The sequence below is a fragment of the Phyllostomus discolor genome, chromosome 11 (assembly GCF_004126475.2).
Source record: "Phyllostomus discolor isolate MPI-MPIP mPhyDis1 chromosome 11, mPhyDis1.pri.v3, whole genome shotgun sequence".
Classification (NCBI taxonomy): Eukaryota; Metazoa; Chordata; class Mammalia; order Chiroptera; family Phyllostomidae; genus Phyllostomus; species Phyllostomus discolor.
The window spans coordinates 4,491,107-4,517,765 of record NC_040913.2 but is presented as its reverse complement, the minus strand read 5'-3'; the positions used below and the strand labels follow the sequence as shown (position 1 = coordinate 4,517,765).

Here is a 26,659-nt window from a genome sequence, read left to right as displayed (position 1 = left end):
CTTAAAGGTACACGCAGAAATTTGTTGAAAATTTGGAGGAGAAATCTTTAATGTACTTTTCACAACCTTTTTGCATAGTGTCCAATAATTTGCGATACACCATTAAAATTGGGATGGCTGGTCCGACGTCTGCATCCAAGGCGAAAGAAAAAATCTTCACCTAGCTTCTTTAAAAAAGGGGGGAAATGCGAGTTTGTTTATTACCTTTATTTTGTGCTTTGACAAAACCAAGGAATAGGAAAACCTTTCATCAAAACTACCGATGAAGCTTAAAAAAAAACTGGTACCGCGAGACGGTCTTGTTGGAACCAGTAAGTTAAAGTGTGGGAGCAGGGTGAAGACATCAAGAGCATTAAACGTTCCTGATGACATGCCAAGCTATTTTAGAGACGGCAGCAAGAGCCTCTTTGCAGGTGGGCTCGATCAGCCGCTTGGGCAGCAAGAATCCATGTTCACCTGTGTCTCGAAGTTCGATTGTAAAGGAATATTTGATGCCCAAGTCATAGACCCAGTCATCCGGACCTCCGGGAGCCAAGTCTGCAAGAAGAAAGCAACACATTAGTTTTTGAAACGCAGATGTTTCATGTTAACTAAGAAAATTTTTTCCGCCCTGGCTGGCGTAGCTCAGTGGATTGAGCTTGGGCTGCGAACCAAAGTGTCGCAGGTTCAATTCCCAGCCAGGATACATGCCTGGGTTGCATGCTATAACCCCCAGCAACCGCACATTGATATTTCTCTCTCTCTCTATCTCCCTCCCTTCCCTCTCTAAAAATAAATAAATAAAATCTTTAAAAAAACAATAAGAATAATAAGTGAGATAATATTAAAAAAAAAAGAAAATTTTTTTCCCTAAAAATGAAAATTGCTTAGCATTTTTCGGATTATTAAGTAATATAAGTTTCCTATTGAAAACGGAGACTGGAGGAAAACAAGTTATGGAAGAAAATTAAAAGTATCCAATCACTTTACCAAGAAATGGTCATCACCATTAACGCTATAGCGCTTTTTTTCTTTATTGTTATTGTTAACACCATTAACAGATGTCTGGATTTCTAGTCCCCCCACCTGTCCACCTCCCCACTACCCAGCCCTCATCCCCTCCCCTCCCTCCATCATCATTATCCCACTGTTGCCTTTTTTTTCTCAGTGCAGGCTTTAACCAAAAAATTTTTAATAATTTTAACTTAATTTTTAAATTGTTCTACATTAATTTTTCCTACATAAATAAGATAATTACATACAGTCTGTTTTGTAACATAATCTATCATGATCAGCTTTATATATTGGTGAGTTCAAATCAAATCATTTTTAACTAACTGAGAGCATTGCACTGTAACACTGGATGTAAATTAAATATATATTTAGAGACCTTTAAAGTTTTCCTAATTTCTGGGTAATGGACAACCATCCTTGTTTATATATAATTGCTTCTTTGTTCCTTTAGGATATTATTTCCAAGAAGTAGATTGATAGCATTAGGGTATGTATTTTTTATAGTTAGGCTACCTGTTGCCAAATAGCCTTCAAAAGAATTAAACCAACTTACACCTCCACTAGCAAGGTGTGCACATGCCCACTTCTCCCTCCCACATCATCCATGGGAATTTTGCATTTCTGGCAGTTTTATGGGTAAAAAATAATATCAAATTATCTTGCTTTATGTTTCTTTACGTACCAGTGAATTGAACATTTTGTTTGGTACATTTATGGTCCATGTTTATATAGTTTTAACTGTCTTACTCATATTTCTATTTGATCCAACTTATAAATTGTTTATAAAAGCAATATTAATGTTGTTAGCCATGGGTAATATGGGGAGAATTTTTTCTTCTTATTTGGCTATTTAGCTTTTAACTTGGTTTATTATAGAACATTTACATGAAAATATTTTACCTATTTGGAATTTATTTTGGAGAAAGACATGTTAGTAATCCCATTATTTTTTTTCCAAGTAAATTAGCAGGTTTCCCAACCCTATTAACTGAATAATCTAACATCCTTAACTGGTTGGAATTGCCTCCTTTATGAGATACTGCATCTCCTCATATATTTGAGTGTCTTCCTGGATTCACTATCCTCTTATCTTAATCCGCTTCCTACAGGCTTAGTTTCACACTATCTTAATTACTACAGGTTTCTAATGTGTTTTAATACCCGGTCAGGGCAAATTCCTCCTTGTTAGCCTTATTTTTTGGAATTCTACAAGCTCTTCTACCAAATTTATTCTTTCAAATGAAGTTCAAAATCATTTAAGTGTTCATTGGGATTTATACACAAATTAATTTAGAACTACTGACACAGTTTTATATTGCTTTCCCATTCAAAATCATGACAGTTTTCTCCTTTTGTCTTTTCTTAATGTACACTAGAAACATTATCTAGGTTTCTAAATATATATTTATGGATTTGCGATTGTACACACATATATACTTTAACAATGAATCCATATATGAGTATATTTAGTTCACAGTCAGCCACCTTACCTAAACTTTTAATTGTTGCTAATACTTTTGGTTAATTGTCTACTGTTTTCCAGGTAGACAACCACAGAAAATGCAAAGTAATCTTTCTGCTCCTAATATTTACATGATACAAAGGTGTTTACTGAAACATTGTTTATAATATTGAACAACATCCATCAATAGTGGATCAGTTAAGTTATTCATGTATTCAGCAAATATGTCTGACAACCAATATCAATATTGGCAATGTATTCCTCTGGCCATTATTCCCATGTTTCTCTCTCTCTCTCTCTCTCTCTCTCTCTCTCTCTCTCTCTCTCTCTCACACACACACACACACACACACACACACAGATATGCCCTGAATGAATGAATGTGAGGAAGGGACTGGTCGCACCACAGCGGGAAGCTGCCCCCTGAGCTCCTCCAGCCCTGAAGCACTGTGGTCATGCTTCAGGGAGCAACGGCAGAGAAGAGGAAAGGAATCGAGGATGCTCTGAACTGTGAAAGGAAGCGGTGGGGTTGTTCTGTGAGGCAGCAGGGACCTGCGTTGGTAAAGGCAGCGATGGGTCAGTGACACCAGGGGAGACCGAGGTGCCCCGTGGGCCACTCTGGCCTCAGTGTGCCCTGAGGCAATGTGGGGATGTTGAGAAGGAAGAAGAAATTTCTGCTTCTGGACTTTCTACTAATACTAGGAGGGCATCTGGTGCCCACGCGGTTTGTTGACAATAATATGAATGCGATTATTCATAGGAGTGTGTTTTTGTCATCCTGTGGATCGTACCTCTCAAAGGAAGCTCTGGGCCTTTGAATGCACTGTCTCTGGGCCTCTTCCCATGCCATTCCCTCTCCCCGATTCCCCCCTCACTTTTGTGGGGCAGCCCCTTGCCGGGCAGCTCTCCCAGCGAGAGGCCTTCCCCAGCCACATTTGCTAAGGAGCCTCTCCCCCCTGCAGGCATTCTCAGATCTGCAAGCCTATTCTGCTTTCTTCCCTTGTCAATGGGATTAGACTCTATTTTACTATGTCATTGTTTACATCAGAGATGGGAAACTTTTCTGTCAAGGACCAGACAGTAAATACAGGGTCTGGCACAAATAACGCCTCTCTTTCGTTACCAAGTCTTCTCTTACAAAACCATCAGCATGTCCTTCCGGAACATCACAGTATCACCGGCAAGCACACCGTATGACTTTTAGGTGAAATGTTCACATTAAAACTGTGAATTATTGCCCCCATGTTATTACCCCACCAAACACACGTGAGCAGGGGTTACTTCTGCCAGACCCTGTATTTTAGGCTTTGGGGTGACAGGGTCCATGTCACAGCCACTTGGGCTCATTGGTCACGAAACTGTCAGAGACAATATGCTAATGAATGAGGGTGGCCGTGTTCAGAGAAAACTTCATTCGGGAACACTGGGATCCGAATTTCCCTTCCTTTTCAGAGGCCACAACATCTTATTCTCCTTTTGGTTTTTTCCAACCGTTTAAGGAAACAAAAAGCCGTGCTTCTCTCTCAGGCTGCACGGCCTGCAGGTTCCTGGTTTGCCCACACTCCGTGACCTGTTCACATACGTTCTGTTACCGTCTCCCATCCCCCCTCCAGCTTCGAGAGAGCGAAATCACTGCCTGCTTTCCCACTGGGGGTACAAGGGAGTCCCTCGGTCAAGAGCTTCCAGTATAAATGGATCCGAAATATTTGTTAGGAGTTTGCCATATACACGTTCTCATCATGGTGAGGCAAACCGTGCAGCTGTTTGCAGCTGATACAAAGACATTCGGCTGCAGCGGGCCATGGGCTGTGCTGTTTGTGGGGCACGGGCTGTCACTGAAAAGTGACTCTTGTCATAATGGTCTCCTAGATGTGGGTGGCGTTCAGCCTGGTGGCCCTTGGGCATCTTACATATTCCTTTGACCTTTTATGACCTCTTTGGCTTCGCTCAACTAGTGCGATGCCAATTCTATAATCCCAACTCTGTAACAATGAGCAGAATTTCTTGAATATCATTTCAACTTCTTTTTTTTAATACTCACTGGAGGTAGCTTGTTCAGTGCTGTCATGGCCACGATGCTTCTATCTGTATCTGTTATAGCCTAACTGTTTTGCACATGACCTTGTTTAAAGAGTTGAAAAGAATTCAATTGTCACAGCAGCACGGAGCACACGGATTTTGTGAGGACCTCACAGTCCACCAAGGTCGTGAGAAGAAATACTCACACAGAGTTTCCGAGCCGCTGCCGTACGTGTACCTGGTACCTTTGCCGACGCTCTTGATGGCCTGGACCGCCTCGCTGGCCACCAGGGACTGAGATCAACGGGACAGGAAAGCTCAGTTAGTGGAAAGCCCTCCAACGGGGCAGGCAGAGAAGCTGCTAAACAAAAACCAATCACAGTCGTGGACTCAGACTGCACCATGCACAGAAACGTAGAGCAGGGTGGTGGTCGCCAGGAGCTGGGGTGGGGGGCTGGGAGAAAGGGGCACTGCTGGTCCAAGGGTATGAACTTACAGGTGTAAGATGCTTAAGTTCCGGGACTGATGTACAGTGTGGGGACCACAGTTCCAATTGGAGTTGTATACGTGAAAGTTGCTTAAGGGTAGAGCTTTCCTGCTCTTACCTCAACAAGAAAAAACAGTCATCATGTGAGGTGACAGGTATGTCAGTTCCCTTTCTTGTGGTAATTATTTCACAACGTACACGTGTATCAAATCACCTGGTACACCTTAAACGTACACAATTTTATGTCAATGATATCTCAGTAAAGGTGGGGAAAACTATCTATGAAAAATCTGCATTTATCCAGAAGGTAAATCAAGAAGAAATAAATTAACTTTAAAAAATACATTTTTTTTTGTTTTTTTTGTTTTTGTTTTTGTGTGTGTGTGTGTTATAGAAATCACAATTGGGTGACTCTAAACATAACTCCTCCAATACCTTGAAAATTTTATGTAATTTGATAAAAATGTTCATTCTCACCTGCCTTTTTGGGGAATGTATTTTGTAAAATGAAGTATAACTATATTTCAAAGGCCAACACCTTGGGGTTCTCCCGTTCCTAGACGAAAGCATCACCAAACTGTGAACCCAACTTCTCTAACCAGCGTCACACTGAAGCGTGCCCGGCCCCCCGTCATCCCTCTCAGAAACTCTGTGTTGTTCTTGTGTAAAATGTCTGGCAACTCCCAAAGACGCATCCAAGAGAAAAGGTATCATCTTCGCTATGAAGCGAGATAGTAACCAAGTCCCACGCCCCACTGCATTTGGGTCCAGCTTTCCCCGATGTCCCCTGAAGTTGGACAGTGTCCACCGCCCCCTCTTGGGTGACCCAGAGGAGCACCGGTGGACATGACGACACTCCGCCATTCCTTGGCTCACAACAAAAGTCTGAAAGGAACCCCACTGTCTGCTGAATAAAATGCAAATTTACTCTGACATTCAGACAAGCCGACCTTATTTCCACCAGCTGACTTCACCTGCTCATCCTTCACTCTGGCACCCTCCCAGTCCCCTGAACCTACTGCCCGTGGGGACACCTTCGCCCTTCCCTGTCCATCTACAGAAACCCTATCTCTTTGATGCTTGGCAGAAACTGTGTCTGTTTCTGGGTGTCCATAGCGTGCTCTCATTCTTTTGTCTTGATGTTTTACCACTTTGTCCACTACATTCCCAAAAGAGGGGGGTGCTCTCACCTTAATGCTACAATTGGAGGCACTTTCTGATAGGGGGTTAGGGAGGCCAGCCTGCAAACAATTCCTAAGGCTCATGTCAAATTGATGAGTGTGGAGCCAGGACGATTGTCGGGAGCAGAAAGCTGGTGACCGCAAAGCAGATGGAGAAGTCCCGAGACCCACGTCCCGGTCCTCGCTTATGCGGCTCCACGGGTGGGTCACACCCCTCCCGACCTTCAAGGAGAGCCTGATTTTCCTCCTAAGACAGCCCATCTGCTACGTTGAAGTTCATGCCCTCAGGGGAAGCCCCAGACTTCACAGCCCCTCAATGAGCCCTGACCCAGGGTTGTTCCCAGTCGAGTTAGACCAGAACTTTAGAGGAGTTTTTTTTTTTTGATTCTTGAACCAAGTATTCGTTTATGTCTGAAATGCCCGTGATAAACATGATTGAGCAGCACTTACCAGTTCCTCGTGGTCTTTGCTTTTGCTTCTGTTGTAGGAATATGGGAACACTATCATCTGGGAGTAGGAATGCATCGCAATGTACGCTTTGATGTGGTTGATGTTTCTTCTCAAGAAGCTGGCCACTGCCCTCACTTCGGGCTCCGACTCGGGGTAGGGCCCGCAGTAGACTTCTGAGCACGAGAAGTTCGACGCGCCTCTCTCTGCGGCAAAACCGATAAGCTGGGTGTAGGAGGGACACACGTGTACTGGTGTGATTCCTGATTCCCCTCACACTGTAGTCTCCTACTATGTACGGTATAACGTTGTTAGATCATGGGTGAGACAGGGCTCTGTAAAGAGTGTATTTTTAATGTCCACTAAATGTTGTTTATGTTCCTCTTGAAGTCACTTCTTTACGTGCCCTCGTAGCAGACACGCCAGCATTTGCGACCTGGAGACAGTCTAAGGGAGTCTTACAAACGCCAGCCCAGTCTCCAAACCTCTGGTTACGTGAGAAAAATACACCCTACCTTCTTTAATTTATTGTAAGTTCACGTGTGACATATTTTAAAAATTGCTCATCAATGTAGCCCATAAACGAAAAGTCTCGTTTGGGAACTCGGAATATGTGAGTCTGTTTTCAGAGTGACTCCTAACGTGGTAAGCGGCTTAGTGACTAAAACAGGGTGGCGATATTTGGTGCTGGACTGGTGTTTACTCATTCCTTTGGAAGATTACAGCATTTACAGCCTCCCCGCCGCCCCCCCCCCCCACTTCTCCTTTCTGTCCCTAATTCACAGGGATGGATCTCCAGGGAGCCAGCTCTGGGCAAAAGTGTATGCCCTCCTGGAAACAGTTGACTTGCTCTGAGCTGGGTCCTTCACTGGGGTTCTGAAAATCCTCGTCCCTTCACTGACAACTTGAAATCGAGGTGAAGATTCTAGTCTCAGCCCAGCCGCCCTTCTGAACAGAGCTCACAAGAGTCACCCCGCCAGCTGATGCCCCCCGAGTGCGTGCTGTGCGTGCATCAGGCACTCTGCAGAGATCTACAGAAATACCTCACTTAATGCTCACGGCCACCCGGGAAGTAGCTGCCGTTATCTGAGGAGATTCGCTAACCCTAGTCAATATTCACAGCATTACACTGAACTAAAGTGTTCACATTATTTAAATGACTTCCCCAATCGGATGGGCCTCCCCTCTCTCATTCATTGGAATTAAGGGGCCTTTCTATGCAAACGTCACCTGTTCAACGCAGAGCCCTCGCCCCAGATGACACGAAGCACCTACCACACCAGTGTCTGGAAGCGAAGTTCCTGTTCAGGTCTGTTCCGATGCACACGCTGTTTCCGTGGGCAGAACGGTTCTTTCTCCACATTCGATCCTGAACAAGCAAAATACACAGAAGCACGGTGGCCATGTCTGAGGTTTTAGGAAAGACGTGACTTTTATTTATTCATTTAAGATTTTATTTATTGTTAGAGGGAAGGAAAAGGAGGGAGGCAGAGAGGGAGAGAAACATTGGTGCACAAGAAAAACATCCATCAGCTGCCTCTCGCACGCCTCCAACCAGGGACCGAGCCTGCGAACCAGGCAAGTGCCCTGACCGGGAATCGAACTAGTGACCTCTGGGCCTAGGATGATGCCCAGCCCACTGAGTGACACCAGCCAGGGCAGGAAAGGTGTGACTCTGACAACCTAGGTGGCCAGGGGCGTGTTGCTCTCCTGCAAGTCTGCCCCTTCCTGCGGTCAGTGGCCTCACAGCACTCTTCCTGCTGGGCTCTCCATCACGTTCGCTCACACTGCTCGAGTGTGAACCCAACAAAATCATAGTGTTTGATCGGAGTGGACCTAGACAGAGACTATTTCCACCCGGTTTTGCTCGGCTGCTTATTGGCCTTCCTGTTCGTCCTTATTTCGTTTAAAGTAAGTTGATGCATTGTCATTTTGAGTTTCTTCTAAGAAAAGTAAGACACCTTTGTGTTTCAACTCAAATTAAAGCTGTGAGGCATGAGCTTCTGTTTTCATTGAAGTACATTTGACATCTCGCATTGCATAAATTTAAGGTGTAAGGTGTACACCTGATGCATTCACATATTGTAGCATGGTTGCTATTGTAGCAATAGCACCTCCATCCTATCGCATAATTTTCATCTCTTTTTTCGTGGCGGCAATCACGAAGATTTTGTCTCTTAGCAAGTTTGACGATTATGCTGCAATATTGCTGAGTCATGAGTTCCAATGCTGTGTTTACACTGAACTCAGCACTCTCCCTACACTCCAGGGGACACAACTGGGGAGCCCCCCTCCCCCAGCCTCAGGCCCCCTTTGACTCTGGTTGGTAAACACAGAGCAGACTCCTCACCGTCTGCTTGAGGTCAACTAGGCAATGTGATCGTGTAAATCATTGCACACACAGACTTTGGGCTCCATTGTTGGGGTGATGTGGCACTCTTTCTCCTCCTCCCACCGACAGTCCACCAAGCCACCCAGTCCCACCCGCACCCTGGCTGATGGTTTGGTAGCAACAGTTTCCCTGGAGAAATTAGGTTCTCAAACTGCAGGGACTGAATGACAGAGTGAAGTTAAAGACACAGAGGACAGCTGGAAAGTGGCCACAGCGAAAAGGTGGCCGAACGCCACAGTGATTCCGGTGAAGGCGTGAACTTATTACAAGATCAGCACAGAGATGTGACCATTCCCTGAACACCAGGTTCGTATTACGTGCTGTGCTCGGTATTTCTCATTTGCTCGGTTTAGGATTTGCCCACCCCCGCCCCTGCAAACTTGGTTTCATAGCACTCCTCTTCCCTGGGATGGTTTTTTCCACCAACATCCATTCCAGTCTCTTCTGCAGAAACTCCCTCCGACAGTCAAGGGCTCCTGGATAATCCCGTGTGTTTCCAACCACGGCGATAATCTCAGCCCCCTCAGGGTTTGCATGTGCTACTCAAGTAGGCTTCTCTGAGCTGATGGGTGCTCAGTTACGTTTTTGTATGCCCCCCCCCATTAAATTAGAAAGGAATGTACTTCACATTGTTTGAGTGATTTACATAAATCACGATCCTGATGGACCAGAAAACTATTGATAATGGTTCCCAGGACAGATGACATTGATGGAGATACCCATGCTCATGCTTGAGTTAAAAGATACCAATTCACATATCAGTTAGAATGAAAGCTCAATTGTGATTCCATTATAAGTCTTCCAATTTGTGGTTTTATAAATCAAAAATGCTGTTCGAAGGATTCCTAGTAAGAATAAATGGATCCAGGCATTTCTGCGTCAAGGGGAGCGAATCTCTCAGCAAGAGCTACAACCAGCCAGTGTGCGCAGTCTGCTGAGAACATGCCATCCCGGTGAAGCGTTCTTGCCTCTAGAACCCAAATATCGAGTTTTAGAAAACACAGAGAACAGAGGAAGAGGGTGAATTGCAACATGGCAAAGTGCAATCGGCAAATCCAGACAATGGGAAGCTCTTTTGTCCAATGAACAAATTGCAAGGAAGAGTGAGAGCAGGAGCACCTAGGGGTCAAACTAGGGTTGAAAGATACACGAAGCAGTCACGGCAGAGTGGCCTTATTGGGATCCTGAACCCAAGAAACGTACTAAAAAGTTATGATAGAATTGGAAATTGAAATATTGATTGAACCTTTTAAGTTATTATTAGTTTTTAGATATAACTGTACTGTGCTTATTTTTTCAAAGACCTCATTTAGAGATGCATACTGAGATATTTGTTGATGAAATGGCATGATGTCTGAAGTTTGCTTCAGAATAATATAAGTAAGGTAGGAGCAGGTCGGGCATGGAGATGGGAAAGGTGGGCTATGGGTTGATTATTTCTGAAACCGTCTGACAGGTACACTAGTGTTTACTCTGCAGTTATTTCCACTCATGCGTAGTTGAACCTCTCCACACTTTTCTCATAATGAAACCATTGTTCCTAGGCCCAGGATTTTAGGAAGGATTCCGCCTGCGTATCCTGCATCCCCAAGGGGACACGTTTTATTTCTTCGCCTTCACCTACCTTTTTCCACGTGTAGTCGTAACCGTCCACGTTAACTACCGGCATAACATAGAAACTCATGTGTCTCAGAATATTGGTGTGCTGGTGCTCTCTCCCGTAGAACTGAGTCACCTACAAACCAAACCAAGGATGGTTAGTAATAGCTCTTTCAAGTTCTTCCAAATTCAGCCTGTTTCTTCTATGTGTTCTTCTTTTTTAACAAAGTCATTTGTCATGTTTAGATTTGCAAATTTAACTTTCAGGGAGAATAGCAGTTCCCGGAAAGACTGAATTTAGGGCACTGAGCTGCCAAGCGGTGGTAAACTCCTTGGAAATGGGACAAATGGTCTTCCCACTTAATGGAGGCAGAACACAGAACCGTGCGTTTTCTAAAATGTCCTTTGAAACACAAAAAGAATTACTTATGAAGCCCATGAGACCCACTACAAAGATTTAAGGAAGGAAAAAAAACCCTAAATATATTCCACTCCTTTCTCAATAATCCACATCAGCCAGAGATCTAACCTCGTCTCCTGCCCACACAGGACTAGAGACATTTTCTGCGTTGTCTCCATAACTTGTGGAGCTAAGTTTTTGCTGCAATAAAGGGTGTTTTCTGCGCATCCGATCAGTTGGCTTTAAAGTCAGCGGTAGCTGTTCCCAGGTACCAGCTATGAGTTTGCTAACAGGCCTCACCCGACACGGCCTACGGGGGGGAGAGATGTAAGTCTGGGGGGGACCTCAGTGAAGGACAGCGTCACCCGTGTGCATGAGAGTCGGTGGGAACAGAAATTTCTCTCCGGCCCTATCCAGGTTCAGCTGTGGAATGCAAAATAAATGTTCTGCCTGTGGCTTTGTGCCTTTCTCTCTCCACCAACTGCTGCGTCAGCCAGTCCCTGGGATAAATGAAACTACCGAACATGGGGAAAGTTCTAGATCATCACACGCCTGGGTTGTGTTGAGGGTCCAGTCAGTGGGGAACTCCCCCCATGTGGTTTGGGGAGTACCAGTGTTGGGGGTGGGGAGCTTTCCAGTGAGTTTGGGGAGGCTGCAGCTCCCACCGTGGGGAAGAAAAGATAGTGCATCAAACGAAGGTAGGTAGAGACGCATTTGACAAGACCCAGAGGAAGCAGAAATATGCTTGTGGGAGGCCGTTCTGCGTGGTGTGGGCCCAGCTCCCACTGGGAGATGCACAGGACCCACACCCATGGATAGGTTTTCCCGTGGGGAATCAGGCCTGCAATGTACCTAGGCCGCTATGAGTCTTGCTTTTTGCTAAAACTCCCTCACCCTGAATTGAGGACATTTACTGCAAAGCAACTTCCTAAAAACCACGCTAAACCCTCCAAGGATGAGTGTAACCGGTCCAACTACTTTTGCCTTTTCATTTGCAAATATCCCTCTTCTGTGATGTGATTACCAGCATCCTCTCCTTTGTTTTCTGTAAAAGGTGACCACCTAAAGCGACCCAGTGCATAGTTAATGAGGACCTTCGTGTGCTGTGCCCAGTAAGGCAATGAAAACTCATTGGAGCGACGGCTAAGGATTCTGCTCCCCTTGAGAGAAAAGCCATGCCATCCCTTTTCCTCCACAGGACTTGGCAGTCCGTGTGAATTTGTCTCATATTTCATCCAAAATGACGCGGACCCCAGGAGCCGGGGTCCACATCATATGCTAACTTTCAGTGTATAAGACCTCATTGGATACGAAGGCTCAATCTAAGTGGCAATCTCTTAACTTCCTAACGCATCTATTTTGTGTCACGGTGTACATGCAAATACAGAGACAATAATAGCCATTATCAGAGGACACATATTTTAAGTTATCTCGCCGTGGCTGTGGCTCTTTGTACAGGTCAGTGTAGAGGACATATGTGTCCATTTTATGGGATCCATACCATAATTTTTATGTTTTCATCATTAAAGAGGTTTAAAGTCATTTTTTTTTTACTTTTATGGCCTAGTCTTTGCCTTATATATATATATAATATATATATGGATTTTCGATGCCAAGGCCTTCTTCAGGGACAAATCCCTTACTATGATCTATGAAAACATAGGGTCTGCTCAGTGATACTGTACTTCCCGTTCGGTTTCCAAGAGCAAACTGTGGCAAGGGATGTCTGAATAATTCACATCAAAAGAAATCAACTGAAACTCAACTTAGTCCATGGCTGCAGTTCTTTCTTCTCTCTGTAAAAATATTACAATGGCTACTATTTCTAACTGACTTTCTGGGGCTCAGCCCTAGCTACAAACGCAGGAAGGAAGAGGCCGAGAACCTTTGAGCTGGTTTACATGCTGGCAATCGTGGTTCTCAGGCATAACGCGCATAGAAGTCACCTGGGAAGCTCGGGAAATGGTCAATTGCCAAGCTCTGCCCCCCACCCCGAGATTTTAAGTCAAGAATTCCAGGATGTGGCCCTGGCTGGCGTAGCTCAGTGGATTGAGCGCGGGCTGCGAACCAAAGTGTTGCAGGTTTGATTCCCAGTCAGGGTACATGCCTGGGTTGCGGGCCGTGACCCCCAGTGGCCGCACATTGATGTTTCTCTCTCTCTTTCTCCCTCCCTTCCCTCTCTAAAAGTGGATGAATAAAATCTTAAAAAAAAAAAAAGAATTCCAGGATGTGACCCGGGAAAAGGCCCGTAATAAACAGCCCCGCTGACTCTGAACCGGGGTGGGGGAGGGGGGCTGGGGGCGGGGCTGAGCACGCGCAGAGAAACGCCCGTGTACGAGAACGTGGATACTTACGTGGGCTGTGAACCACAGGCAGAAAGCAGGAGAGATCCACTCTCTGGCGTGGATGCCGCAGTCGATCCACATAGCAATTTTGGGTGCTCGCTGCTTTCGAGAGATCTGCCCAAAGGAAACCAAACATAACAAGAAGCCTCAGAATGTTCGCTTCCATTCATTCAGGGCTCACCTCTAATCCTCGTAACAAATCTGGGACACAGGCGTTAGTATCTGCCTTCCTCTGAGGACTCTCAAGGACGGTCAGAAGCTGGTGCGATTCAAGGTGGGGAGGTGAAATCGCTAAGGTCACAGAGCTGGTGCGCGTCGGAGTTCAGGCGTGAAGCCGGGACCCCTGATTTAAAGGGGTCGTATCCCCAGCGTGTAGCCAGTGCTGTCGGTGCGGGTGCTGCACGCGGAGATGGAGAGGAGAGTCCAGAGAACCAGCGCCCCACGCCTCACCAGAGGGAGGTGGGCGTGTGTGGGTGGGTGGCTTGGGGGACGGTTTTCCGTGGCAGGTGGGGGGGGGGGGACAGAGAAAGGCTCGGGAGAGGGGAACCGGGAGTGCGGGACGTGAACGTGGGCCCCCTCGCCACTTCCCAGGGTGCGCGCTTGTGACCTGCAGACTGTGTCCCCATTCCACGCGGAAAGGAGCACACCCCGAGCCACACGCAGGCTTCCCGCCCACGGATGTGGCGATGGAAGCCTCGTTCTGACTCGCAGGGTGGGGGAGAGGCAGTGCCAGTTGTGGAGCCTCTGGGAAAAGGGGCTTTCCCCCAACGTTTCCTCAGTGGCAGCCTTTGATGCCTTCAGAAGAAGTCTCCAAAACGCCTCTGAACAGTATGAATTGTGTTGGGTTGGCCAAAGAGTCTGTTTGAGCCCTGGCCGGTGTGGCTCAGGGGGCTGAGGGCCCGCCTGCAAACTGCAGGGTTGTGAGTTCGATTCCCAGTCAGGGCCCGTGCCTGCTTTGTGGGCTGGGTCCCTGGTTGGGGGCATGCTAGGGGCAACTAACTGATGTATCTCTCGCACACTGATGTTTCTGGCTCTTTCTCCCTCCCATCCTCCCTCTCTAAAATAAGTAAATAAAATCTTTTAAAAAGCCCATTTATTTTGTCCGTAAAATAAAAGACTTTTTTTTTTCATTTTCATCAATAACGGTATTGATTTGTATATTCTGAGTGTGTCGGCTATCTCCCACTATTGGCTTCTAGTGGGGAGAGGCCAGGGGTGCTGGTAAACATCTTCCAATGCATGAGACAGCCCCACAGCGAAGAATCACTTGGCCAAAATGTCAACAGGACCAAGAAACTTCACAAACCACTTTTGATACATTCTATCAGTCACCACAGCTTCTCCGTACACTGCACAAATCTTTTTCTGTGTTTCAGTTGCATTTTTACCTTTCTTGAAATAAAGCATAATATGCCAAAAACGTTGCTTATTTTCTCCCATCTTCAATATTAAAATGGCTGCACAAAAATTCACCAATTTTGACTTGTTTTTTTAAAACACGCATTGATATGGCAGCTGTCTCAATACCATAACAAATTTGTTTCGAACCAAGTTAAAGACAACTAGGTGCTACTGGAGCCATCATACAAAAAAACTAAATGAACTTTTTAGCCAGCCCAGGTCTTCATTTGCTTGTCAAAACTAGATACACCACAGTTTTAGAGTGCGGAGGGGAGGGAGCAGGGCCTTGCGAAATCAAACAGATATGCGGGGCTGGAATTCCAGAACGAGGAGAGGGTTAGGTTGTCAGCTCGCCATCTGCACCCGTCAAGGTGGTTTTTTCTTCACTGACCTGGGGACCTTCCTTGGGAAGGCAGGTGAGGCAGGCACAGGCACCGACTGTGACGGGTTACAGTGTGCCAAGCAGAGAACTTCCTGGCTGATCTAACTGTTCAGTTTAATAGAGAATCCTGAGCTGTCTGCATCAGTTGCCTCCTGAGTGTGCCGGGCAAGCTCTCCTGGCACGTTCTGGTCCTGACCCCGGGAAGGGGGAGGGGCCCCGGAGCTGCAGGTTACGTCATTATGCGTGCATCCTTGGTCTCGCAAGGGCGAAAAGAAAGCACGCAGCAAGCACGGACTTCCAACCCGTGCTGCTGGGTCCCAGAAACACCAGGTCCCACGTCCCGGAGGGCACACCCAGCACAGCTGGAAGCAAGGTCACGGGCGGGGGGGCCGTGATTGCGGGGCTCCGCTCGGACCCGCTCAGCTGTAGAGAAGACCCAGTGTTTCCTGCATCTGGCTCAGCACAGGTTCAAACCCAGAAACCCTGACCCAAACTCTTACCTTGGGATGACCAAAGAGGCTCATCCAAGTGATAACGCTAGAAAACTACATGACTGAATCAAATATGTCCCCAATGATTTCAATTTCTCCAGAGCTTCTTTTCAATTTAAAAAAAAATACATATTTTGTTTGTTGTGGGGTCGGGGGGGGGGGACAGTAAAAAAATGGAACTCCAGAAGTAGAAATTAATGGACAGAAATTAGTACACGCAGCTTCAGGGCTCCTAAGAATTCTTCCTGTGGCCGCATGTACTCACCTTTATTAAGGCCAATGTATTCAACTGAAAAGGACCAAAGAGACTGAGGCTGGAGGAGAAGCTGTGGTCTGTATCGGCCCTACGGGGGGCGAGGGGGGGGGGCGGCCTGAGCTGCCCCATTCTCCTCCTTCCCCGGTTTGCTCCTTCAGCTCTGTCTTAGGTTCTAGAAGCTGTTCCACTGTTAGTGTTGGTCCAACCACAGGTTCTGTGTCTCTTTCTTTTTCCTAAGTGAGCCGGTCAGAGGTGGTGGTGGTGGCGGTGGTGGTATAAAGAAGATAATCCCGACCACACCCCTCATCTTGAGCCAGTAGGCGTGGAAGCTCGGGAAAGTTCACTATCTATCTATGTCACATAAAAGAGACGGCATGGACTCTAAAACTGGGGTTTCTACTCACGGACCAGCGCTGCATTTGTAAAGGAGAAACAATGAACTCTACATAGCTGAGTGTTGCAGGGAAGGAAGACTGGTGATACAAATATTTCCAGAACTCCAAGAAAACAGAAATCCAAGTTAGGCCTGGCTGTGTAGCTCAGTGGACTGAGCGCGGGCTGCGAACCAAAGCATCGCAGGTTCGATTCCCAGTCAGGCCACATGCCTGGGTTGCAGGCCATGACCCCCAGCAACCACATATGGATGTTTCTCTCTCTCTCTTTCTCCCTCCCTTCCCTCTCTAAAAATAAATAAATAAAATCTTTAAAAAAAAAAGAAATCCGAGTTATGACAAGCGCCGCTGGAGAATTAACACCTCCTCCGAAGGCACAAGATCAGGGACTCCCCCCATAACACACCTTTAACACGTAAAGTGGGCGCTTCTCATAGGAGGAGCCGATGTGGAGCTTTTCAACCACGTCAGGGTACTGCTGGGTTATGAAGTCCATCCAGGAGTAGATCTGCCAGGAACAGAAGCGAAAGCACGCGGTGAGTCACGGAGCACGTCCCAAGCGTCGCCCTCGTGGAGGCGGAGGCGGCAGACGGCGTCTTCAGAGGACGGAGAGCCCTCCAGCTCTCTGTACCTGGAAGGACCGAGGAACTGAACTACTTAGGGCAGGGTGTTCCTTCTGCTGCTTAGGAAAAATCAATATAATTAAAGTTCTGAAAGGCATCAAGGTGTAGAGAAACACGAGTGAGAAACTTATGACAAAGGAGGGAAAGTTCATTTTTAAAGCACCCCGTGCACAAGCATACCTTTTTGCCCAACTTTTTGAGGGAACAATAAGGATGCGCCTTACACATGGTGAGTGCTCATTTGTTAGTGGCGCATGCAATGTCTTGTTCCTTGTGTCTGTTCTTGTGTTTGGTGATTATTTGTTACACAGAATCTCCTGTACCACAATATGTTCAGAAATAAACGCTAAAATTATAATATGGAAAACAAGTATGTAAATATAAACAAATACAAACTTGAATTAAAACATTCAAATGACAGGCATTTTTCCTGAAAGTCTGGGCCGAAGACACGGGTGCACGTGATACACGGCATAACACAGTAAGTCTCCTAAGCGTCATTTCTGAAGGCTCATCCGATCCCCGCGTCTGTGTTTAAAATCCTTCTACCGTTCATTTGCGAGTTCCCTTTTATATGGAACTTTTTTTTTTAATCTGCTTCCCCACCCGCCCAGTCACCTAAGGAAGCCCAGGGCACTGCCCCTCCCTCTAGAAACGGTGCGGCCTTCGGCGCCCCCTAGAGGCCTGGGGGCTCACAGCGGACCTGTGAAAGGACGGGGTGTAGGGAAGGGCCATCTAGGGAGACAAAAGTTCTCTTCCGCCCTGAGAAGGACTTGGGCTCTGGACCGGCCTCCTCCATGGGCGTCTGGTGGCACTGGTGATTTCAGTGGAGGGACAAGCAACAAGGCCCAGGCCTGACTTTCGGGTCCGCTTCCCAGCAGGGGATGAGTGATGGGACGTGACCGTGTTTGGAAGGAGACCAACTAACTTCTCCGGGGCCGTCATTAAACACCTGCACCTCCTGAAACAGGAATGACCCACCATTGGCCTCACTTCTGGAAACCGTCCTGGAGCTAATTTCCGACAGCAACCCCAGGTGATGGAGACGCACGCCCTGTTCCCCCTTGGGTCCTCTCGCTCGCTGTATAGCACGCCAAGGGTGAGTGGTCCGCATGCGTGACTGTCCTGTGCAGGGGGACCACCTGCTGCCCAATCCCAGCAGGGCTGCTGCCTGGGGTGTCAGGGAGCCGGCCACCAGGGGGTTCAAGGGCGCCTGCTCCCCGAGTTCCCCCTCTAAGGAAGGAGGGCGCCCGAGGGAACAGCCACTGACGACTGTCACACGTTCCGGGGACACGCAGTAGGCAGGTCTCCGCCAGCAGGGGAGGCCGGGTTCCATGACGGGAGCTTCACGGAAATCTTTATTTATTCCACAATCTACACGGAGGCCGTGAAGGTAACTGCCTTTGACTAGCTCTCTTCCTTGGCCGTTTGTGTTCAAAAGTAATGTTTGGCCCTTCGTTTCTCTGCCTGTTTCCTTAAGATTTCCCGGTGACAGTCACCAGGTCCACCTTCTACCCCACAGGGGGGAGGGCTGAAGGAGCCATCAGGGCTGAGGGGAAGGAGACCTTGGATACAGTTTTAAATACTTCTGTGTACGGCATCCCCCTCTTCCCACTGAACTCCGCACGGCAGAAGCACGTCCACCTTCTCCATCCCTGCCTGGCCTCTCAGCCCGGGGCACCAGGTGTGCATGTGCAGGGCCGATGGTGGATGCTGAGGGAGGCAGTCCAGGTAAGATAGAGGCGAGGCAGGAGAGAGGGGGGAGGGGAATGTTGTTGTAAGACCCCCCTCCATCGGCCGGCACACGGATTCTCCCAGCCGACTGAGTTCTGGCTCAACTAACGGAAAAGGAATGGATGCTTTTGAAGATTAAATAGAAATGTGATGTTTTGTTATTTAAGGCTTAGATGTCTGACAACACGGACGTGGTCTTTAATAGTTTCTGGGCACCTACCCAAAGATGATAAAAAAAAAACCCTTATATTAAGCAATGCAGCCGTGTATTGCTATGAAAGAATAAAAGGTACTAAGGGATTTTTATTCCTTGGAGTAAACTATGTAGACAAGAAAGTCCTCCAAGTGATTTACCCTTTCAGGTAACAAACATGGGGGAATGGCTCTTTGAGTATCGTGCCAAAGTTTACTCATGCCGACTGAACATCTTTCTAAGGTGCCCTCCAGAAAAACTGGAACCTGTAAGTACTGAAAGAAAAAAAGTCAATTTCTGCAAGATTAAAACACTGACATTCTCTTATTCTTATTCGTATTCTCTTAACAGGCTCCTCCTGAGGGGGGTTAGGGTGGACTTATTTATAGTGTACTAAATATAAGTGGATACATTTATTTAATTCACTGAGATATTGTGGCCATTATTCAATAACAGTCCACAGAGACATGATTCATCGTACTGTTCATTTTGGGGGGCAGTTTCAACGAAAAGGCCCTATTTTTTATTCCCACAGTTCCTTCCTGTGCGGCGCTACCCCTGGCAGCGAGAGGTGCCCTTGGCCGTGGCCAACAGCCCGCCTGGAGGCAGCTTACCCAGTGTGATGCTATCTCCCCGGGCAGATATCTATGAAAGGATGAATTACCACCGTAGGAGCAACCTAAGTGCGGTATCTTCTACCTCCTTCCACCGACTATGACACTTGCATCATTTCCCATCACTGAGGCGGGAACGCGGGTCCCGGGAAAGAGCGGTTTTGGAGAGAAGGCAGACGGCTTACTTCACTGAGGGAGTGGTAGTTTTCGTAGTACGAGTACGGCGCCCGGGGCCTGGCGGTGTCGGTGTCGTTGGAAGTCTGCTGCCGGATTAGCTCTTCCACGTCTTCCATCAAGACCCTGGAGGAGGAAGCGGAGGGTGAGCGGGTGCTTCCCAAAAGGACCCATGGCAGCCACGACAGGTGAGCATGAGGGGGGACATCCCTAAGCAATGTAAGGGTTCCTCCAGTGGAAGGCAACCCCAGCGAGGACTGCAAGTGAGCTGCACTGCACAGCCCCTCCTGGCTCCGCCCACAGGGGGCGCTGGGGAGCAGGTGATTGGTACACGGGGCGTTTCCCACAGCCTCCGAAACCCCACCCTTCCCCCCATCGTGATCCACATTTCTCCCTGGCGCTCCGTTTAAGCGTCTTTTATGTGAACCCGTAGGTTAGGGGACAGTTTTATGCAATTGGGAGTCCCGGTGTTTTATTCTATTTGCAGGGAAAAAAACCAGGAGAAAATGACAGTCTTCTCTCTCTTTGTTTTTCACTGTGACCACGGGTGACCTGCCCAGATATCCTGCACAGCTGGAGGTGGTCAGACCTCCAGGGAAACAGAGGCACAGGAACAGGGGAGGTATGGGAAAGCCGTCCTATTTAATGTCTCTCGAGAAGTGTCACACCGTCAACGGGGCGAACATTGTAACTGAAGGAAGCCGTTTCCTTACCTGAGACCACCTGGGTTGAAAGGTAGTTACCATTCACATGAGGTTTCTCTACTTTTATTGAGGCCGACAGATGAAAGCCACGGCTTGGACGGCAGAGGGGCCTGAGTTCGGCTCCTAGCCCTGCCGTGTTCTAGCCCTGACCGGCCTTGAGAATTCATCTGGCAGTTTGAAAGCCGTTTTCCTCTGTGTAACGAGGAGAGTATTTGCCTCCCGAGGTTAAATGAGGATGGAATAATGATACACTGTATAAAGGGGCTCAGCACAGTGCCTAGGAGGCAGACCACGCCTACCATCACATTGTTAATACTGATCACAGAGTGTGCAGCAAAGGCCGCCAGGGGGTACACAGAAGACAGCCTGCCTCCCGGGAGGGCAAGGGCATCAGAAGGACCCTGGCGTTTGCAGGGTGGATACAGGGAGCAGATGTTGGCGGGAGACTCCAGAGCAAGAGGGCGTGGACGCTGAGCAGGAATCGCATTTGAGACACGTTACCCTAGAGCCAGACGTTCAGAAGTGTTCGCTGACCTTGTGAAGGAAGCAAAACCCTCCTGACCAGCTGCGTTTTCGAGAGACACCACCAAGTCTACTCAAGTGAATGGCAGCTCTGCTCCCCAAGTCTGGGGAGGGAGCAGAGGAACTATATATAAGAAGGAAGGAACTAGGAGGAACTCTAAGAAACTGCACAGATCACTGAGTCTAACAATTGCTTTGAGATAAGGGGGTGAGGTCGTGAGAGGTTAAACCACTTGTTCAAGGTCACAGAGCCAGCCGCTTGGGCGGGACGACCAGCCCATTCCGGAGATTTCCACGTTGCCGTGTTTAATGTAAGTATTTATTTTCCCAGGATGCAATTATGCCACCTGCTAGTCCCCTGCATCCTAGGTGCTTATACTAGCTACTTAATAAATGCCGAATGAGGCCCACCTGAACTGAATCCTGCTGTCTTGCAAATGGGCTTTCACGTCGGTCATATCAGATGCATTCACAAACAAGTGGACTTCTCTGTCCTTCGTGATGAACTCAGCCGTCACTGGCTTCCAGAGAACTACCTGCAGGGTCAAGGGGCAAAATCGATGAAACAAACACGGTGATTCACAGCTCCGTCATAAAAGCATGGGCAAGGGAAAGGGGAAGGTGCCCCCTGGTCGCTGGCCCTCCATCACGCACACGGCATTGTAAACATTTATTCTGTGGGGGGCTGGTTTTGTTCTCCTCGGTGACTCCAGTGGCTAAAGAGGGCCGGGTGCATAGTAGCTGCTCAGTAAATATTTGACGAGACGCTGAGTGAGTGAATGAGTGTACTCGTGGCCCCACTGTCTAGAACTGGACGTGGACGTCAGCTGGTTAGAAGAGGAATGACATTTTGTCCAGAAAGTGGATTCAACGGTGGTTTTCTTTAATAAATACTCCATATTCTTGACGTTATCTTCATGTCAGGGTTCCTCTCATTATGGACTTTGGACAATGCCTTCCACAATTATTTACATTTCTTCCTATTTCCCCACACTTTTCCCAGGCACTTCCACATCTTGGTCACTGCGGTGACAGTCTGATACGGACCAGGCCGGGGGCACCATCTTCACAGTTCAGACGAGGAAATTAAGGCTCGCAGCTAATAACAATGTGTCTGAAATCACGCACTTCGAGTAGCAGCCCTTGAGCCCAGTGCTCGGGCTCTGATGCGCCCCCTGGTGGCAAGTCCGCTGCCCGTACTGAGTTGGCGGTGAACATCCGCTGCTCAACTCTTCTGTTGGGAGATGCGCAGGAGACCGACCTTCCCGGCTGTTCCCACTCCGGACCCGCCAGAGGCTGAGGCCCTGCTGCCCCAGGGCGGCCGCCGGCCAGTGACCCAGCACCGTGCGTGCGTTAACGCAGGTCCATTCCCACTAGAGGCGAGTTTGCTCTTCCACGTGGGTCACCACTGGTCCCGCCGGATCTTCACGGAACCGCCCTTGATCCCGAGGTTCTTCGTGCACAATCTTCCCTTCTGCACAGGTGTGAGCCACACCTGTGTCATGTCATAAAACACCTGTATTCTGCACGATGGCCTGAGGGCGCCCCCTGCCCTTTTCACCCATCACAAGCATTTTCGTCCATTTCCTAGCACGACATTTTGTAGCTCGCATCCATTCTGCACACCGTGGGCGAGTGTCTACGCTTCTGGGGAGGTGGGTCCCAGGCACGAAACTTTTTATACGTTGTCCCTGGTGGTTTTGGTGTGTTACTTCTTGGTTAAAAATCATCGTTGTATGCGCAAAGTCCTAGTGGACTTCTGGGATCGTAGCATCTTTGGAAATACGCGCACACCTTGAAGCCCGAGGTATGATTACGCAGTTGGCCGAAAAGCTGATAGCACAAACGAAGAGGGCTTGATTTTGGAAACCGGCAGAACCATGTGGCATGGGAAGAGGAAGAGGGCTGTGAGAAGGGGCGTTTATTCAGGCTCTAGGTGAGTTAGAGGACGTACAGGAGAGAGCACGGCACACCACACCTGCACAACATGAAACCAGTACGCAGGTAAAAATGAGGAAGTTACCTCGTATGTTGTAGTCAGATTCTGCAGGATTTGAACTTGCGCAGAGGTTTGGGGAAGAGCAGATAAGATCTGGCCGCTGGGGAAAAAAGTACAACAGGATTTTGATGTTAAATAAAAAGCGAAAAGGGGATCAATTATACTGGGAGGGGCTTTGAGAGCATCGTAAAAAGGAAACAAGCCTAAACCGTGAACAGGGAGGAGGGTCTGGCTGTGGGCCGATGGGTGTCAACCAGAGAACGAACACCCCTCCTCCTTCCGGCTCCGGAGCAGCGGCCACGGCCGCAGCTCGCTTCTCCGGAACACGCCAGTTGCGGAAAGCGTACACGCTGGCTGGAGAATCAATGACGCTATCACGCAAAGCCATGCACTATTTTCGCCACACGTTATGTATGCTAGAGCGGTGGATTCATTTGTGTGCTTCTAAGGGATTTACAGTGGAAACCCCTAAAGGAACCACTGTGCTCCGCAAAAGAAGAAGTCGGCATGTTCACGTAGCTGCTCTTGTAACGCAACTGTTCTGCCTTTTGTATTCCGGGCTGGACACTCATGCACAGCCCAACCTTCCATGTGCGCCCTCACCCTCTCCTTCCTCCCGCGTTTCACGTCTAAGAAGAAAATAAGTTATCTATAGCTGATACATTGTACATGTGTTAGGGTGCCAATAATTACTTTTTATAGAAGTTTCTCTTCCTTTCATCTCCCTAGACACTGAATATCCATGTCACCTAGGGCCCTTCCGATAAAAGAACTAGCACCAGGTGAGGAGAGAGGCCCTACGTCTAGTGAGACCCTCGTGCCGAAATCTGCAGTTTGTCCGGGCAACAGGGAAAGGTCCCAAAAGAGCTGGCCTTCAGCCCGTGACATCTGCTCCCCAGCCCAGCGCACCGGCCGGATTCTGTGCGGGGTCAGCAAGTCGGGGAGCGGCCCCCCGCCCCCCAGGGTCCGCTAGGTTACCTCTGAAATGCGAAGACATGCCGCTCGCAGAAGACAACGACAGTGACGACGAGGACCCCCAAACTGTGCAACTTCATCCCCACAGCGGCGTGCAGGAAAACAAGTCTCTGAAGCCAAGGGCCCCGAGGGCCGGTTGCCTAAGCGCCTTCTTTACACACTGGTTAAAGTGTAATGGCGAGGTTCCCCGCGTTGCTGCAAGCAGCCGAGCTCGCTGGCTTTGCCGCTCTCCTAGGGAAGGTACGGTGAGAGTTGTTGTTGTTAGCTGAGACCGCCTAGCAAATATTTAACTTCTCCGGGAAGACGAGGCCAAGAATGAAAGCAGAGTAGGGCAGCGGAGATGCGGGACCGTGTCGGGTTCGCCGCGGAGCCACGGCTGCCGAGTTCCGACTAGTGGACTGACTGTGCGCCACGCCAAGCCAGGAGGGGGGGAGGCTCCCACGGAGCCCTACACAGTTCTTTCCTGGCCTCCGTCTTTGCCAACCTCTTTGACTTAGGTAGAGACACAGAAGGTGAGCTTCTCAGATCTGTGGCCAATGCCAGGACGAGAAGGAGAGGCCGTGTGGGGGATTACAGGAACCTCATGCGGCAAGGTTTTTCTTGGTCTGGAACGATGGACTCACTGCCAAGAGGACAGGAGTGAGTGCGGTGAAGAGGAGCCCCCCCCCCCCCCCCCATCTGGCTGTGGAAGCCAGTGGGGATGCCATCCATCCGGGTGAGGCGGGAACCCAGGAGTCATTTTTAAAAAAATTATTGATCTCTCTTTTGAGAGAGAGAGAGAGAAACATTGATAGGCTGCCTCGAACCCACAACCTAGGTATGTCCCCTGACCGGGAATTGAACCCACAACCTTTAGATGTACAGGACAGCACTCCAACCAACCAGGCCTCCCTGCCAGGGGCGCAAATGTGTCTTCAGGAGCCCTAACCCCGTGCCTTGTATTAAGACCCTGCCCGGGAGGACAGCCTGCCCTGCGAGGGGGACTCCGCTTTGCCTGTCTCTCAGGTGCGGGGGTCCCAAGGCCAAGGGCGGATGCCGTGGCCCCGTTGGCCGGCCTGGCTTGGCCGTGCAGCTCAGGCTTGCTGTCAGGTGAGCGCGAGAGGGGCGATCCGTTTGGTGGCATTTTTTAATACATTTTTTTTTTTTAGAATTTTACTTATTTATTTTTAGAGAGGGAAGGGAGGGAGAAAGAGAGAGAGAGAGAAACATCCATGTGCGGTTGCTGGGGGTCATGGCCTGCAACCCAGGCATGTGCCCTGATTGGGAATCAAACCTGCGACACTTTGGTTCTCAGCCTGAGATCAATCCACTGAGCTGCGCCAGCCAGGGCTTGGTGGCATTTTCTTACAAGCTCAGGTGCAGCCCAATTTACAAGGCTTCCTTCCAAAGTCTCTCAGGTGTTAAAGCTGCAGGTGTAATCTTGGGAGGTTCTGCAGACCCACCACTGATAGGTGTTTATCCCCCCCCACCCCCAACTCATTGTCTCTCGTGTTTATTCATGGACAGGGGAGCGGCTTTATCTTTTGCACGAAGGCCTGGCTCTTCTGGCCCCTCTGTCGCCCTCCCTGAAGGACGCTGGTGTCTCCGGAGCCACAGGCGGGGGCGGAAGCCCGAGCGCAGAGAACTGTCCCAGGTTCTGATTCCTCTGGTTTGGCAGCTGAGTCGGAGCCGGCAACGCGGGGCGCCGAGAGGGCTGCTGGGCACCCAGACAGGCGACCGCGTGCCGACGGGTGGGCACAGGGTGGGGAGCGCGAGGTTTCTCTCTGGACATCTCCCCACCCCTTCGTTTCCCCTTTCCAGATGGCCCCTCCCTTTCATGGCCCTTCAGAGAGGACTCCGGGCCACAGGCCCCCGTTCCCACCTTGGACCGCGTGCTGGTGGTCACTCGGGGACCTTCAATACCCCGGTGCCCCGGCTGCGCAGCAGACCGATGGCATCGGAGCCCCCGCCGGCCTCGAAACTCCTGAGGTGCCCGCCCCGTGCGCCAGGGCAGAGAACGGCTCGTCTGGACCGGTCGGCCTCCAAGGGTGGCCCGCGGGTCCCAGGGCCTCCGAGGGGGCTCGTGGAAATCTCCTGGGCACATGCACCCTGTAGGCACTGAGTCCCAAGGGGGGGTCTGGAAAAAAATCTGTGTTTCAACAAGTTCCCCCGGCGATTCTTCAGCCCCTGAACGTCTGAGAATCGCCCCTAACCCTGTCACCGGTTTCTCACGGTGGGACGAGCCTCCCTTCCGTCGGCCCCGCGAGTGGTTCGGTTCCCCGGAGACCAGGAACTTGTCCCGTCCTCTGGGTCTTCGCACACCAGGGTCGCTCCCTGGAGAGACTCGGCCCCGCTCTCTCCGTTTCCCGTTAGGGAGTCGGCGGAGACAAGGACGAGGAAATGCCAGCCTCCCGGGAAGTCACGGCGAAGCGCACGTGTTGGGGCGGGAACGGGCGGGGCCCTGGAGGGCCGAGACCCCCTCCCCCCACCCCGGGGCAGTGTGGTTCCCTGCGTCTCCCAGCCACCACCGGGAGTCACAGAGCCTGCTCCGGAGGCCACGGGAGGACACGCCAGTGGGCTCGGTGCAGGTGTGAAGGAAGGGGAGGGAAGGCTAGAGCGATGCGCTGCCGGGCCGGATGCACCGAAGGGGCGGTCCCGGCAGCCAGAGGGAGGAGGCTGCGCCGCCGAGAGACACCGGCACTGTGCCCAGCAGGGCCTGGGAGACGCGGCTCTTCGGGCCAGTGCCTGGGGGTGGGCGCCGCAAGGAAGAGAGGGGCCGAGGGGAGGGAGGCAGCGGATGGCAAGGCTGGATGCACCCGAATGGAGGGAGAGCCACGCTCCTCCCAACCAGCGCCGAGGGTGGGAGACCAGCAGGGGGCGCTCTTCTAGCCTCTC

The 26,659-nt window shown here is 49.5% G+C and overlaps 1 protein-coding gene across 1 annotated transcript; it reads right to left on the bottom strand.

Moving 5' to 3' along the window:
• Positions 1 to 24: 24 nt before the first annotated feature.
• Positions 25 to 23,982, bottom strand: CPB2 (carboxypeptidase B2). The gene is made up of 11 exons (XM_028526927.2): positions 23,789 to 23,982; positions 22,835 to 22,910; positions 21,223 to 21,347; positions 19,597 to 19,711; positions 16,654 to 16,755; positions 13,335 to 13,439; positions 10,606 to 10,716; positions 7,865 to 7,958; positions 6,593 to 6,795; positions 4,681 to 4,768; positions 25 to 537 (listed from the first exon to the last, which is right to left on the bottom strand). The coding sequence occupies exons 1-11, from the start codon at positions 23,863 to 23,865 to the stop codon at positions 353 to 355; spliced, it is 1,281 nt and encodes a 426-aa protein (XP_028382728.1). The 5' UTR covers positions 23,866 to 23,982; the 3' UTR covers positions 25 to 352.
• Positions 23,983 to 26,659: the final 2,677 nt, after the last annotated feature.